Here is a 14,525-nt window from a genome sequence, read left to right as displayed (position 1 = left end):
AATTAAACATTATATTGAAATTAGTGAATTTCGTATAACCTTAGGAGTTGTGTTTGTGGTAAGTTTACTCGGTTAACATTTTGTACAACTATAAATCTTACAACCATTTTGATTATTTTTAAGGTGGTTTTTGAGCTTAGTAATAAATTAAAATATTCCAGGTTGTTGGTCTACAAGATAGGAAGTTGAATTATAATACGTCCACGTAAATCACAGCTATCTTTAATGTATAATTCATTGTTGCTACGCATTTACCATTACTAGATGATTAATGCCTATGCATAATATGCGTACACACTTGAGATAATTTACACATATTACACAGGTTACAGGTATTAAGGAATAATAATCAGGATTAACTAAATAGAAAACTGCAGTACCTATACTAGTATACTCACCTTGTATTTTACAGAAAGCAGCACATAAGTAATGATATATATATATATATGAAATATATATATTTAAACTGTATCTATTTTATAAGGCTTAATGTTTAAAACTTGTTCTTCTTTATAAATTATTATTTTATTTGTATAACAATATCAAAAAACGTTCATGAATCATTGTGTATTTGGAATAAAAAAATGGTGCTTGGTAAATTATTTTCTAATAAAGTCCATTTACTGTATAATAATTGGTGTAGGGCCGAAACGGCGATTGTTTACATTGAATCTCGTTAATTTGTTCTCGATAATGTTTCAAATAAAAATGATTTCCGAAAATCATGAACCTACCTATTAAAAGACGCCGGACTACTTCTGTTTTAAAAAAACAAAAAAATGTTAATGGTAATTACATTTAGATAAGTACATTTTAAAATGTGAGTTGGTTGTATATATATAATTAAAGGGAATTCATTATAAAAAAAACGCACATTGTGAAGCAATATATCGGTAGTAATAATTGTGTATCGTCTGAGAATTTTTGTTTTATAATAATACACTATCGAGTGTATTATTAACTTGAACTCCCAGAAAAAATATTTTACGAAGAAAAAGTATTTTAATATATTGTGTGCCTACGTAGTTATGTTATACAATATTAAAGATGATTGACGACTTCCACATTTCTGAATTATTTTAATTCAAGCGCATCAACTAAACGTTCTTGAAATTAATCCCATAAATGAGAATTTTAGTAGCAGTGAGTTATAGCTCATAAGTCTACAATTTATGTATGATATTATGTGGTGACTCCCCGAATCCGATGTAACGACTATATAATATTAATAATAATTATACTGAACATTTTAAGGTTAATCGGTGGAAAAATAAAGCCAGTAATTTAATTCTTTGCCCTGAGGTAATGGAAATAAAGTAGGTAGGTAGGTATACGTTCAGGCACCTAATAGTTTTTAAAAATGGCACCGTATATAATCATGTGTGGTTTTGCAAAAAAAAAAAAAAAACTAAAAATAGGCGGAGGATGCTACGTCCCGGGGCGATGGATTAAACGTATATTAAATAAAGTGAATTTCGTACAAATTTTGGGTCTTCGTAGACTTTACGGCAGTTTTATAATAATGAGTAAAATAACTTGTATACACAAATAATAACGAATAGATTATATACCATTAAAGCGCTTTGATTACCAAATACGACCGTTCGATCTTGACTTCAGAATGCAGTTTTCCCTGGTAAATGATGAATTGTTAAAATAGATGGTACTATATAATGTAGCTGATATAGGTAGATGTAAACGTTTATTTAATTCACATTATTCTTATCGGATCGCGAAGGACAAACATTTTGATAAACGTCAAGGATGGCCCGTCTAAAAAACATCTCGTACTTATAATTTTTTTTCTTTCAATAATATTTTTTCGAATGTCCGTATCAACAATCTGGTTTTTGATTTAAATTAATGCACATAGGTATATTGTTTATTATAAAATAAACCCACTCGACTGTATCAAACAATGATAATATGTAATAAAATAATTTCTATTTTGGAATATGTAAATCAATATACACCTTCGTCAATATTTTAATTAGATTATTATTGTAATATAAATAGAAAATTAATAATAAGCTTTTTTATGATAACAAAGCTAATATTATGAATATTATAGGTACATCATTAGAATAAAAATAACACGGATACCTTGTTTTTTATTGCCTATAGTTTTATAATAATATTTACATTTTTTTTTATCACCTATAATTAAAAACATCAATATGATATAGTAAATTTGACTCGTGATATTTTTCTATAAAATTGACGTTTTATTCGTTCTGATAAATAATAAAAATATTTTATATTTCTGTACGTTTTAGTTTATCGTAACTATTAATATCTGATGAACTTTTGTTATTATTTTAACTATCGAATATTGTATACTTCGTTGACACATTTAAGTACCTTTCGGCGATACATTATTACAGTATTTATGTAAATTGTACATTGTGAGCCTAGAGTTTAAATTGTTTAAAATTTTAAATAGTAAATCGATACCTAATTAAATCGTGTAAAATATAGTGAATAGTGATTTATATTAAAAACCTCACGAGTCTTAGAGAAGATTGTATAATAGTTATATTACTCCTATACTATGCGGAACTGAACTATGCCCACTATTTTTAGTAAGTACTTATCTATTTAAATTTGTTAAGATACAATAAAATATTAATTTAAAATTTTCTGTAATACATGCAATAATATTGATTATTGGCAATACAGACATGCTGAAAACAAAAGTTTATCAATATTTGATCTAGTCTAACCATACCATGCAATAAATAATAAAACATATTTATTAAGCTAATAATGATGTTTCCATGACAAGCAGACGATTTATTTTATTATATTATAAAATATAGTGGGAATTATGAGAATCGTGATAAAGTATTTTATAGCTGCAGTATGACTGGTTTATTGACATAACAAATGTAGTTGATCTGGGAGCTATTTAAAATTAAATTTATTGCCTTAAAATGTTTTTTCCATATTATTATTGTCTTGCATCTATGATGATAACCGAGGCTCTGGTTTTTTTTTAAAAAAAGAACCAAACTAATAGTCTGCAGAATTCTTTAGACACCGCAAACTACAGCCATACAGATATTTTCACTTTTTAACATTCTTTGTGTCGACAACAGTACTAACAAGCATTTTAAGTTTATACATTTGTTGTAAATTGATATTGTTGATACTTGATATTGCTAAATACTTTTGTAACGGTAATTCTTATAATATATATTATACATTATATTATGATGGTTGATGAAAGCTGTCTAATTTATGTTTACATCGTTAATCGTTATACTTACAGGATAATACAGATACATTTTCGTCGGTATATTAGCTGGTAACAAGTAGATTCTTAATGGTTCGATAACTGTAATTTTGTTTTATTACGATAATGTACGTTTTTTTGTGTGGTAAGTCACCTTTTAAAGAACAATAACAAATAGCTTATATTTATAAATTGGAAGTTTGACTTTTGGGAAGTACTACAATTAAAAAATATACAGAACTTTTTTAATAATCGGGAAAAACAAAAAAAAATTGTGTAATAATATATGGAATATATTTTACGCGACACTAGTTTTGATAAAATCTTTTTTGTTTTTTGTTCTAATTAAAATGATTTAGGTATCATTGGATTCAAATCTAACACATCCATAGCTGCAGTGACCTACTCAATGACGAGGTTCACTCAGAATCTACTATACTCGTATAGATAGCAGCAAAATATAGGTACCTAACAAGTACGTACCTACCTAGTTTTTTTTTCATTTTCAATAATCGTATTTTTAAACTTTAAGTCAAATTTATTTTAGAAATTGGACCAATATTATTTTTCAATAGTATCAATGTAATTAATATATAAAACTATTTATACATTTTTCTAATATATTTAATTATAAATGGTATTAGTTCATGTTTATGAATACTGGTCCAATACAATGTCATTGATTATTTCATTGAAATAAATATTAATAAGTACGGAAAAATACATTGTATTCGAAATTATTTTAATTTTAATTCTGATTATAAATATAGCAGAATATTTTGTAATATTGCATTTTAGACGTATTCAAGATGTAATTTCTTTATTGATAGGTACAACTTAATTTATAGACAGATATTTATAAATTGGCGAATAGTGGCGATAATATAATGATATCATATAAATATAATCAGTGCCGGATTTAATCATTGTGCCGCTTTAAGCACTAAATAATTTGCCGCCTTTAAATAAATATTTTTCTAGTCTAAAAAATGTTATTAAAGCATACAATTATAGTTTTTTATTTTTTACTTAAAACTTTAATGATGAAAAATAAAAACATAAAACTCTACGATTATGAAATTGGAAAACATAAAATATAAATATTACCACAATCCCGTTGGTCTAAAAACATTGTATAATTAGTTTCATTTTATTCTAGTTCTAGTTACATATAATAAAAATGTAATATTAAAAATTATTTGCCGCCCTTGAGAAATTGCCGCCCTAAGCACTAGCTTATAGTGTTTACTGGGAAATACGGCACTGAATATAATATTGTTTACACTGTTATTAATTTACTTAATGAAATACACTAATTTTATTTCCTCAATTTTTGTATTTTGAACGTTATTTAATGGGTCCATAATACGTGTACCTGCACTGGTTTCCCCCACACCAGCTTGTTTAGAATGTTAACATTAACAATGAATTTAATTAAATCTTCCATCAATTCAATCTTCATTAAAATTTTGATTTAGTTAGTCATTATGATTCTGTTGTATTATACATAATAATGCATTCAAAAATTGAAATATATACAGATAAAGTATCTTAACATAAGACTAATGTCATATGGGTAGTAGCCAGTAGGTAATAGGTACGCTTCGCATAAGGAGTAATGTTTATTCGTCAAAATAATACAATACCATAAAAACTAAACAGGTAGGTATTTAATTAAAATTGTATAGACATTTACGTTAATAAGTGTCGAGAAAAAAAAATAGAATGGTACCTTAGGTAATAGGAACTTGTCATGAAAAAAATATCGTCAGATAATATATAGAGTAAATACTGTAGTTGCTCATTCAAGCAAAAAAAAAAATAACACAATATGTATAATATAAGTATAATTTTATTACAAAAATCAATATCTAATTAATAATACTTAATTAGAATCGAGCGCAATTGTATGTACAAAATACATTTTCCATGGCATACTTCCGTAGAATAAAGAAGGGTAAATAACAAATAACAAATCAAAGTTAAAAAAAAAATGAATTTAAATGAAAGTGAAAATAAATAATGACAGTAGTAATACAGATTAACAGTTATGCAACTTAAATATAGGCGGACAATATGGCGAATCGATACTTGGACGATTGCTCATATAAGCACGCGTTATACGTGTTGGGGGAAATGATGTTTGAGCCTTGTCGGACGTCTACTTAATTTTGTTGTAAGCTGGTTCCGGTGTGGACGGCTGAGTGGCGAGGAATTGGAGCAACTTGGCGATTGCTGGCGGTAATGGTGGTGGTGTGGGCAGATGGTCGCCGACCGGAACGAATCCCTGGGGACCGGCCACGTATTTCACGCTGATTGGTGTACCGTCCGGAGCTGTGTAAGAGTAGCCACCTTCGACGTTCAGGGCCGATTGGCTGGGATCTTGAGCCGGTTGCACGTAACCACTCTCTTGGGCTTGGATACCATTGCCGGTTTCGTACCTGTTGATGACATCAATCGATAGGATTGGATTATTGTTAGACTGAATAATATAGTTTAACTGTTAGTTATAATTTAAACTTAACGTTTTCCCAGAATAACAGACCGTGATTATGTGAAATATAATTGAATTAAAGTGTTATCTTTAACAGCTAATCAGAGATGATGGATATAGAGAACAGTGACATCATGACCACGACTAAATACAAGCAAGGTCTTCAAAATTGAAGATAAGCCCTGAGAGGAAACTATTCACACATTGACTGATTATTTCATTAAATTCATTAAAAAAACACCGGGTGCCAAGGTGTCCAAGTTCTACTACCTACTATACCTATCTAAATATATAACGTAACGCCAAACATCTTGTTTGATCTCTTTTAGTTGTAAATACTTGTTGTCAATCAATTATCAGACAAATGAAGCAATGTTATTTTCGTTTTTTTTTTTTAAGATACTACAAATAAAAAGGGAAAATTATTTATTATTATACATGCTGTTAAATATCTTAAGCACTATTTATGTAAAGCAATACTTATCATTAATCGAGTGTTTTGCGTCGAAAAGAACAATAACAGAAAAAAAAACACTTTTTTATGCAAACTATCAGTTACAAATAAAATGAATATATTTTAAGTATATTTTAATACGCTCTCATTTTTCATGTGGTATATATTCAGAATTATTGTCAACTAACCGTGTAATCGTATACGTCGATTATTTCTGTATTGCATGATGACCCTTATTATATACTATTAAGTATTAACTCAAGTATCTTTCAGTCCATTTTCAGAAATGATAAAATCATACTGTTGAATTTTACCAACTCATATTATTCAAATTATTATACCTATATTTTTATATTTATTCACTTATATTTACGATACTTCATTCAGAAACGTTGTACAACCTTGAGTTGAACTACGGTTCAACACACATTGATGCAACTGGAATGTTTTTAATACATTCATAAGCGAGAGTATAATTTCCGGAGGTATGTTATTACGTTTTATGTTCTGGATATATTCGTTACCGTTTACCGGTGTTTTGTTACATCATTGTTACAATAACAATGGCCTCAATCAAAGTGGGTGGCCGAATCAAAGAAAGCATCTACTTAAAGAGACTATACGCCAAAAAGCGCTGGCCGAGTTTTTGAGGTCAACGAAATTAAACCCATTTGTATGCAATCCGATGATTAGTGCAATCTCCCGTGAGATACAATGACACGCCTAGAGTTTAATACGTAACACTCACTTCCCAGTCGTCAAATAATTGTTCTTTAGACAAATCCAATGATTGAATTGAAAATAGTATTTATTATTTAATATCGTATAAATTCTTATTGGTGATCAAGAATATTAATAATTTTAGTGTAATTAAAAATCATACAAATCGTATTTTTCAGATTGTGATAATGCAACAGTACAACTATAAGCTTAGGTATATTATTATATTATATATATATAACATATGACCAGATATTATAGTTGTACAGTCTATGTAATATTTTACTTTAATTATGGATACAAATAAATTTACTAAACGATTTGATAAATATCATAAAATGATCATTAGTTAGCAGCAGGTGGTGTACTCGGTTAAACAGAAGTACGATCATAACATACGATTTGAAATTATTCATCTGATTTTTAAGTTCCAACGAATCGTGCAGTATATAGTATCATGGTCATGTCAAGACAGCCAGAGTCTTCCATTAAATACGATTAGTTAAAACACGTTGTTTTAAATAAAAATTATTCGAATATCGATTAGTGGTTTGAGTATAGGCACTTGATTAAATGTTTGGGCACTAATGTATTTTGAATGACGTCTCATTAATTTTCATCGTTTAATAGAGGTACACACATATCGTGTTAACCGTGATACCTTGTATTTATAGACCACAATTCGTATACAGTTTCACGGTCGTTAGATCAATGGGAGAATCGGTTAGTCCTTGCCGGTTGCCACATCGTCCATGTGACCCGGCCGCGGCCCTATCGGGTAACGGATCCACGAATATTCGTGATAAGCTATCACCCAAGGAGGTGTGTCTGATTCACGATTCGAATCATTTGCAAATTGGCGCACCGACGGCGCTGCCTAAAGAAACGTGTGCGAGGCGATGACGAACTGGCCGGTGGGTCATCCGATTGACGGACTAACGGCTGAGATTGGGTCAAACAGCTTCGGGTCAAACCCTGAAGACTTTCTCGTCCTCATAATATTATAGTTTTTGCAAACCTACAGATACATACACACATACATTCATACATACATTTATATATTATGTACAATAGATGTATACGAGTATTCTATTATTATTATTATTATTGTTGTTGTTGTTGTTGTTATTATTGTTATCCATACACTTCTTTCGCTCTATGTAATTGTGTAACGTGACAGAGTTAAGTAAGATTATTATAACCCATGATTGAGCACAAAAACCAAACCATCGTTGTCCGCCGAGTCTCGGCTTATCATTATAATATAGATAGGAGATCTAAACGATTATTATCCGGACGAGTTTCAGTTCTTGTGGTCAGATGTTCTACGAAAAATAATTGTGTTTATGCAATTTCAATTGTTGTGTTTTTTTTAATAGCATACCAATCATTGCAAAAAAAAAAAATAATAATAACGAAACGTAAACATATATAATACATTCGTTTTCGAATGTCGTGATGGCATCGAGTTACATTTTGATTTTTTTTTATCCAAAAAAGTAATAAAATATTGAATTCAAATTACGTCATTCAAGTGGCTTAAGAAAACAAGATTCTCGGAATTACCGGCTATTATTATCAAAGTGTACAGTGTAATGATTTACTACGATTGAGTACATTATTTCTTTATAAGATAGGTTCGGATAAATAACAATCCCACAGTTCAATGTTATACATAGACAAGTGTCACACATAGTTAGCATATAGAATGTTTGTTTATTGACAAGCTGTAAGAGTTTCTCTCAAAATCCGTTACTTTAAAAATATTTGTTACCTTAAAATACACGTAGTTATACTTATAATACTCCATTAATAAATTTTAAAGTATTTTTAATAGGCATCATAAAATCAATAGTCATCATAGACTGTTCGCAGAAGTTAACATCATAAAACGTTTCTAATACCTAGTTAATAGTCAAGTATATTGCTAGTGAAAGAAAATGTATGAACCATTGGTTGCATAAAACTCACTCATCTCAACTAGTAATTACTAATTAGTAATACAAACGCTGAAAGACTAGAATACTTCTAATACGAAGAATTTATTAAAAGTTAATTATTTTTTATAACAACTATTAAAAATGTAAGTGGTCGGAGGTTGTTAGACAAGTTAGATTGTGAGGTGAAGAAACAATTTACTATGTTCCAAGTTTATTTATGTGAATATTATTATAATTCAGACAAAAAAGTAATTATTGAATAACAATTTTGAAAGATTTACCAATACAATGAACTACACTTGAATTTACGCTTTGCATTGTTATTAAAACTATAGGAGTGATATGATTTTTTTTAAATGTATATAATATTTAAGTATTGACGAAACCATTGAAATATATATTTAAATTAAACATTATTTAATACGTTAAAATTAATATAAATAATATAAGGACAAGTTGCTTGTCAATTAATCATTTGTAAGTTATTATATTTCCATGTTTCGGCTAACCTGTATTTTTTGCGTTTTACTATTATTAGATGTATCTATAAAGTAGAAACAAGAATTAAATTTATAATGTCACATTTAATTTCTCAATACATATTTTATGTTATGTAACATAATGTATGTACTAGTTTGTCCGCAAAAGAATTAAAAATATAGTAATTTTATGCACTGCAAGTAATGTCCGTAAAAGGGCATTTCAAAGACTTCACGTCTCAGCGCCTACACTAAAATGACATTCCAGCTTATAAAAATTATGCACGACTAAATTCAGATTTATAAATAGATTTTTAAAAACTATCGAACAATAAATTGCAATTAGTGCTAATATATTAAATGAATCATTTTAGTATGCTAGCGTTAGAAGATTGGTCGAAAAATAATAAAATGTATAGCTAAATTAAAATTACTTGTAACTATTATACCAGCATATTATTTTTAATAATATTATATTTAAGAGCTTGCATAAAATATTTTTATTTTATTTTTTATTTTTTTTTTTATAAATATAATTATTTAGTTATTTTAGTATCACGTGGATAATTTATACAATATTACATACTTAAGTTTTTTGTTTCGAATAGGTCTCTTAAATAACTGTATAGTACCGAGAATGTTATTGTCGATAATTATTTATAGGGGAAACTGTTTAAATAATCGACTATGTAATGATCATCGTATCAGAAAAACATCTAATTCATCAGATTATTTTCTACCAATTCAAAATAATTTATGCTGTTCAAAATATAATTAATTAATTAATGATAATAAAATATGTTATGTAACAATAGTAAGTTTTAATAATATATTATATTAGTTTATAATAATTATAAATTAAAAATTATTTGTATAATGTTTAAATAAATAATGATTTTAAGTCTTAAGATCTTGTTAAAAAACAAATAAAAGTGATTAAATGTGCCTACTGTAACTACAAAATAACCATAGTGGCAACTGACAATACTTATTCTAATATTGAAAACTGAATTGTTATAAAAATGATGTAAAAAGCATTATATTTCGTGTACACCAGTGGCCTTAAATTGCCTATTCAATGCGCCGGCCATTCCTTTAGAATTAATGAGATACTGGATTTTATGAAGTTTAAACATTGTCAAACTCGTGACTTTCTTTTTTATTTAAAAACCTACTGAAATATTACTACTAACTGCAGTAACAATATACAACTTTGGATGTATGATAAAGTAACATACGATGGCATTAATATTAGTAATTTCAATTTTGTTACCCAATTAAAATAAATACATTTACATATTAACATACAAATTTAATTTTGTAAATAAATGAAAAAATAATATGTTATCAAGATAATTATAGTATGATAATAAGTTTATTTTATTTTAACGAAATGTTTAAAAGCTATATACGTAGGTCCGTAGAATGTATTTTTAAATAAATGCATAATAATACCTACTAGGAGATTCCGATTTGCCCTAAATTAGATCGATTATATTTTTTTCGAATTTAAACAAATTGTCTCGTCGCCTATAATTGCGATAAACGCGTGCGCGTGCACGCATAAAATATGTTCAGGAAGACTTTGTTGGGATTATAGCGAAGGATCAAGGCCGATACGGCGTTCAAGGATATCGAAATAGTGTGCCTATAGTATTATTATGGCGCGTGTGCGAAGGACGTGACGAACAGACACGATACGATAAATCGTTTTAATGTGAGCCAATAGCGAAAAGGAAAAGATAAAAATAAACAGAACGACTACCGATTGACAGTAAAAGGCAGCATCCGACCAAACGACGAGGAACGCCATGTCCCAGATAAGTTGACCGTTGACACCAGGCCGTCATGGTCGTGTTCAACGTGTGCCAGTTATATCATCGCCGGGCCAACGGGTGTTTAACAGTACCCACCCGACAATTACGTCTTGTATTGCTATTGTTTTTACACGTTCCCTGTCTATCGATTAAATTATAGTTGTCAGACAATTTATTTTTTAAGTTGTTGCGGGCTACGACAAAAAATAATAATAATAATTACTCCGTGCGTTAGTTACGACAACAGCCTGCTAGCGCAGTCGTTGTTAACAACGATGACTTTCAATGTGAGATTATTGATAATGAATAACGTCGTCGTCGTGTTCACATAACACATAACTATGTTGTATTATGCAGTCGTAGTTATGTCATAGCGCGTCTCCCTTGTTGAAATATTAGGGACGGCGGCGGCGGTCATCCTACGGGGTCAGAGGCCACAAGAAGTCGTTTACGACACATTGGGTCAAGGAGTAGCGTGGAGACTGGTGAGTATACTATGGATATAAAAGTGCAATACCAGTTTGAAGTTTCATTCGTATTTTTATTTTATTAGTATTTTTTAAGTACTGTGGGTATATGAATATACGTTTGGGTTTCGTTGCCAACAAAACGTATCGTTTTATAGGCCTCGTGTGAGATATGACACAACGGAATATTAATGTCATAATGTGATAATATAATTTACTACATGCAATACAGAATTCTACAACGCATTTACCCATAAGATTTGTGTTTTCTTTTCTTTATTGACAGAAAACTTATTTCTGAAATATGTCTCATGCAGTTATGCAGCTTAATAAACTGCAAAAATACGAGAAATCATTTACGGAATCACAGAAATACAACCTTTCACGTATACCTATTATAGCGAAATATGTATACAACGGTATATAACCTATAATAACCAAATCTTTTTGAAAATACAATTCAAATTTTGTAATCGATTTTGTATTCACTTCCAAAGTTTTAAGCATTAAGGTTTAGTTTATAACACATGGATATGTTTGATACGAGAGTGATAAAAACTAAAAACAAATTTTGTACACCAAAATATACTAGTCAACGGTTAATGATAATCAACATTAAATCGAGGGTTTGAGAGCGAAATAGTAGATCTGCTTGAGATTTAGGATCTTAAGAAAAATAAAATCGTTTTGTCTTATATTTTAAGTATACTTACGCCCATTTATAAGATCCATCAAAATTGACTCCATCGTTTTCATATCGAACGATGGGGATAGGAGTTGTGGGTTGATACTGTTGACAGCTGACTAGACCGACCAACATACAGCTTACTACTGCGATTGTCTAAAAAATGAATTCATACATAAATTAGTTTGATATTATAACACTGAATTTAATTATCATAATTATTGCGCTTTGTTTACACGAAGGAGGAAGTAGAATATTTTTTTAAGAATTACAGCTTGTAATATAAACAATTATAACCAAACTATTGTTAATGTTATACATATTATATTATATACATTTTGTTTTAATTATAACTTCTACAAATATTAAAGAAGGTACAAAACAAAAAAATGATAATTATACTAATGTTTGAGAATAAGTTGAAAGCTAGAGTTTGTAGATATAGTAGAATTCTGATGCACCTAAATCTTTTTTTGTTTTTAATATATATGTGACTTTTGTACTTGTCTTTTGATATAAGTATAAAATAAAATAGAAGAGTGATAATCATGTTTGAGCTCAATAAAACAATCTTTTATAATGATTAACTTATGATTAAATACCTAATGGTTAAATTTACCCATTATGAAAGCTAAAAGTGAATCGAAGGCGGTGACACAGGTTTCTATCTGTTGCAGTTGGTGATCAGAAATGGTTATATGATATTAAATGTATGGCTATTCTCAAAGTAATTTTAAACAGTAAGACTTTATGGCCCATAGATATTAAATGATATTAAATTATTCGAAAACTTGGTGTTTTACGTTTTTGTATAAAAGGTAATATTAAAATTAAAATATAACCATTTTGCAGACACCTATGTGCGATATTATTCGATGTTATTCGAGTATAGAGTCTACGCTTTAGAATCTTTACACCTAAATGGATCTAAACATCTGATTGAAACGGGTTTCGGGGGTGTGCAAGAGTGGTGTTTTAAAAAAGAAAAACCATATTTTTCAGGACTGGACGAATAACGCTTTTGCAGATGTGATATTATATGAAGTCTGCGCGATGCTATTAGAATAAGAATTCGAACGACGAATACAACGCAACATCGCACAGACCTCTCTGGCGTGTATACAAGGTGTCGCGTCTGCTATGGATATTGACGTGATACTATGCGACAAAAATAATATAACATATTCGGAACCCATGGCGACGGCGAGGTGTGCAGACTATTATTATACAGGTACGTACCAATTTCATGATGACTTCTCGTGTGTGGCTGACGACGAGGATGTCAAATAATAATTCTTCGTACGGAGCGGAGATGATATTATATCGTTCCGCTTAGTCGTTGAGACGCGTAGGTATTGTGCTTGGATACTTTCGCTGTCGAACACGATTCGCGCCGTTCCTTGTAGGATGATGTCCACGTTTTTCGTCGGTACCGCCGACCGCCGTTGTATTTATATGCGGCCGCAGACGCTCGGGCGGCGCGCCTCCCCCTACTTTGGAAGCGATGGGGGGCGCCCCGGGGGTTCGCGTATTATAGGCATAGGTAATATAATAACAACTATGCACTGCAGTCTACGCGTTCGTACGGCAGGCTGACCTTTTTCCTGCCGTGGCGATCCCCCTTATCAATCAGACGAAATCGCATTATCACGCAATAATAACATAATATGTAGGTATTCCTATTACGCACCCCGCCCACCACGCCGGCACAACAAAAATATTGTAATACCGACGTCATAACGGCTGTGCGCACGACAGTAATTATAGTCAATAATATTGTTTTATCATATATTATTATTTGGTTATAACGATCCACAGAGACGTGAGCACGGGATATGTGCAGTGTTTAAGCTCGCTGGCACATCCAGTGGGCTGGGAGTGGATACTTTTTTTAGACAGCAAAACCTACACGACCAAAGCCCCAAAATAACAAGTTATTTTTAGAAGAATAAATAATATGTAAAGGTACGATTGACATTAATTACTAAATTATTGAATACTGACTAAATGTGTGACGAGAGTCATGTAATCATGTCCTTTTCAATAAACACGTCTTCATAAAAATATGTTTTGTGGAGCATTGTTTTTGACTTCAGTTACAAACGTATTCTGAGTCCTTGCAGATGGGTGACCACCCAGGTTCTTAGTGACAAATCCTTGCCATACATACACACGTGTTCCCCAAGCCAACCGTACCCTCTCCCGCAGTAAAAACCGGTTAATAACCATGCAGT

At 30.2% G+C, this 14,525-nt stretch overlaps 1 protein-coding gene across 1 annotated transcript; it reads right to left on the bottom strand.

The window, feature by feature from the left end:
• Positions 1-5,216: 5,216 nt before the first annotated feature.
• On the bottom strand, positions 5,217-13,731 carry LOC111031114 (endocuticle structural glycoprotein SgAbd-8-like). The gene is made up of 3 exons (XM_022310913.1): positions 13,531-13,731; positions 12,320-12,447; positions 5,217-5,676 (listed from the first exon to the last, which is right to left on the bottom strand). The coding sequence occupies exons 1-3, from the start codon at positions 13,537-13,539 to the stop codon at positions 5,397-5,399; spliced, it is 417 nt and encodes a 138-aa protein (XP_022166605.1). The 5' UTR covers positions 13,540-13,731; the 3' UTR covers positions 5,217-5,396.
• Between the last annotated feature and the right edge of the window lie 794 nt (positions 13,732-14,525).

This window comes from Myzus persicae, unplaced genomic scaffold, assembly GCF_001856785.1.
Source record: "Myzus persicae strain clone G006 unplaced genomic scaffold, MPER_G0061.0, whole genome shotgun sequence".
Taxonomy (NCBI): Eukaryota; Metazoa; Arthropoda; class Insecta; order Hemiptera; family Aphididae; genus Myzus; species Myzus persicae.
Note: the sequence above shows the minus strand (reverse complement) of the source record. Positions and strands in the feature narration are given on the sequence as shown.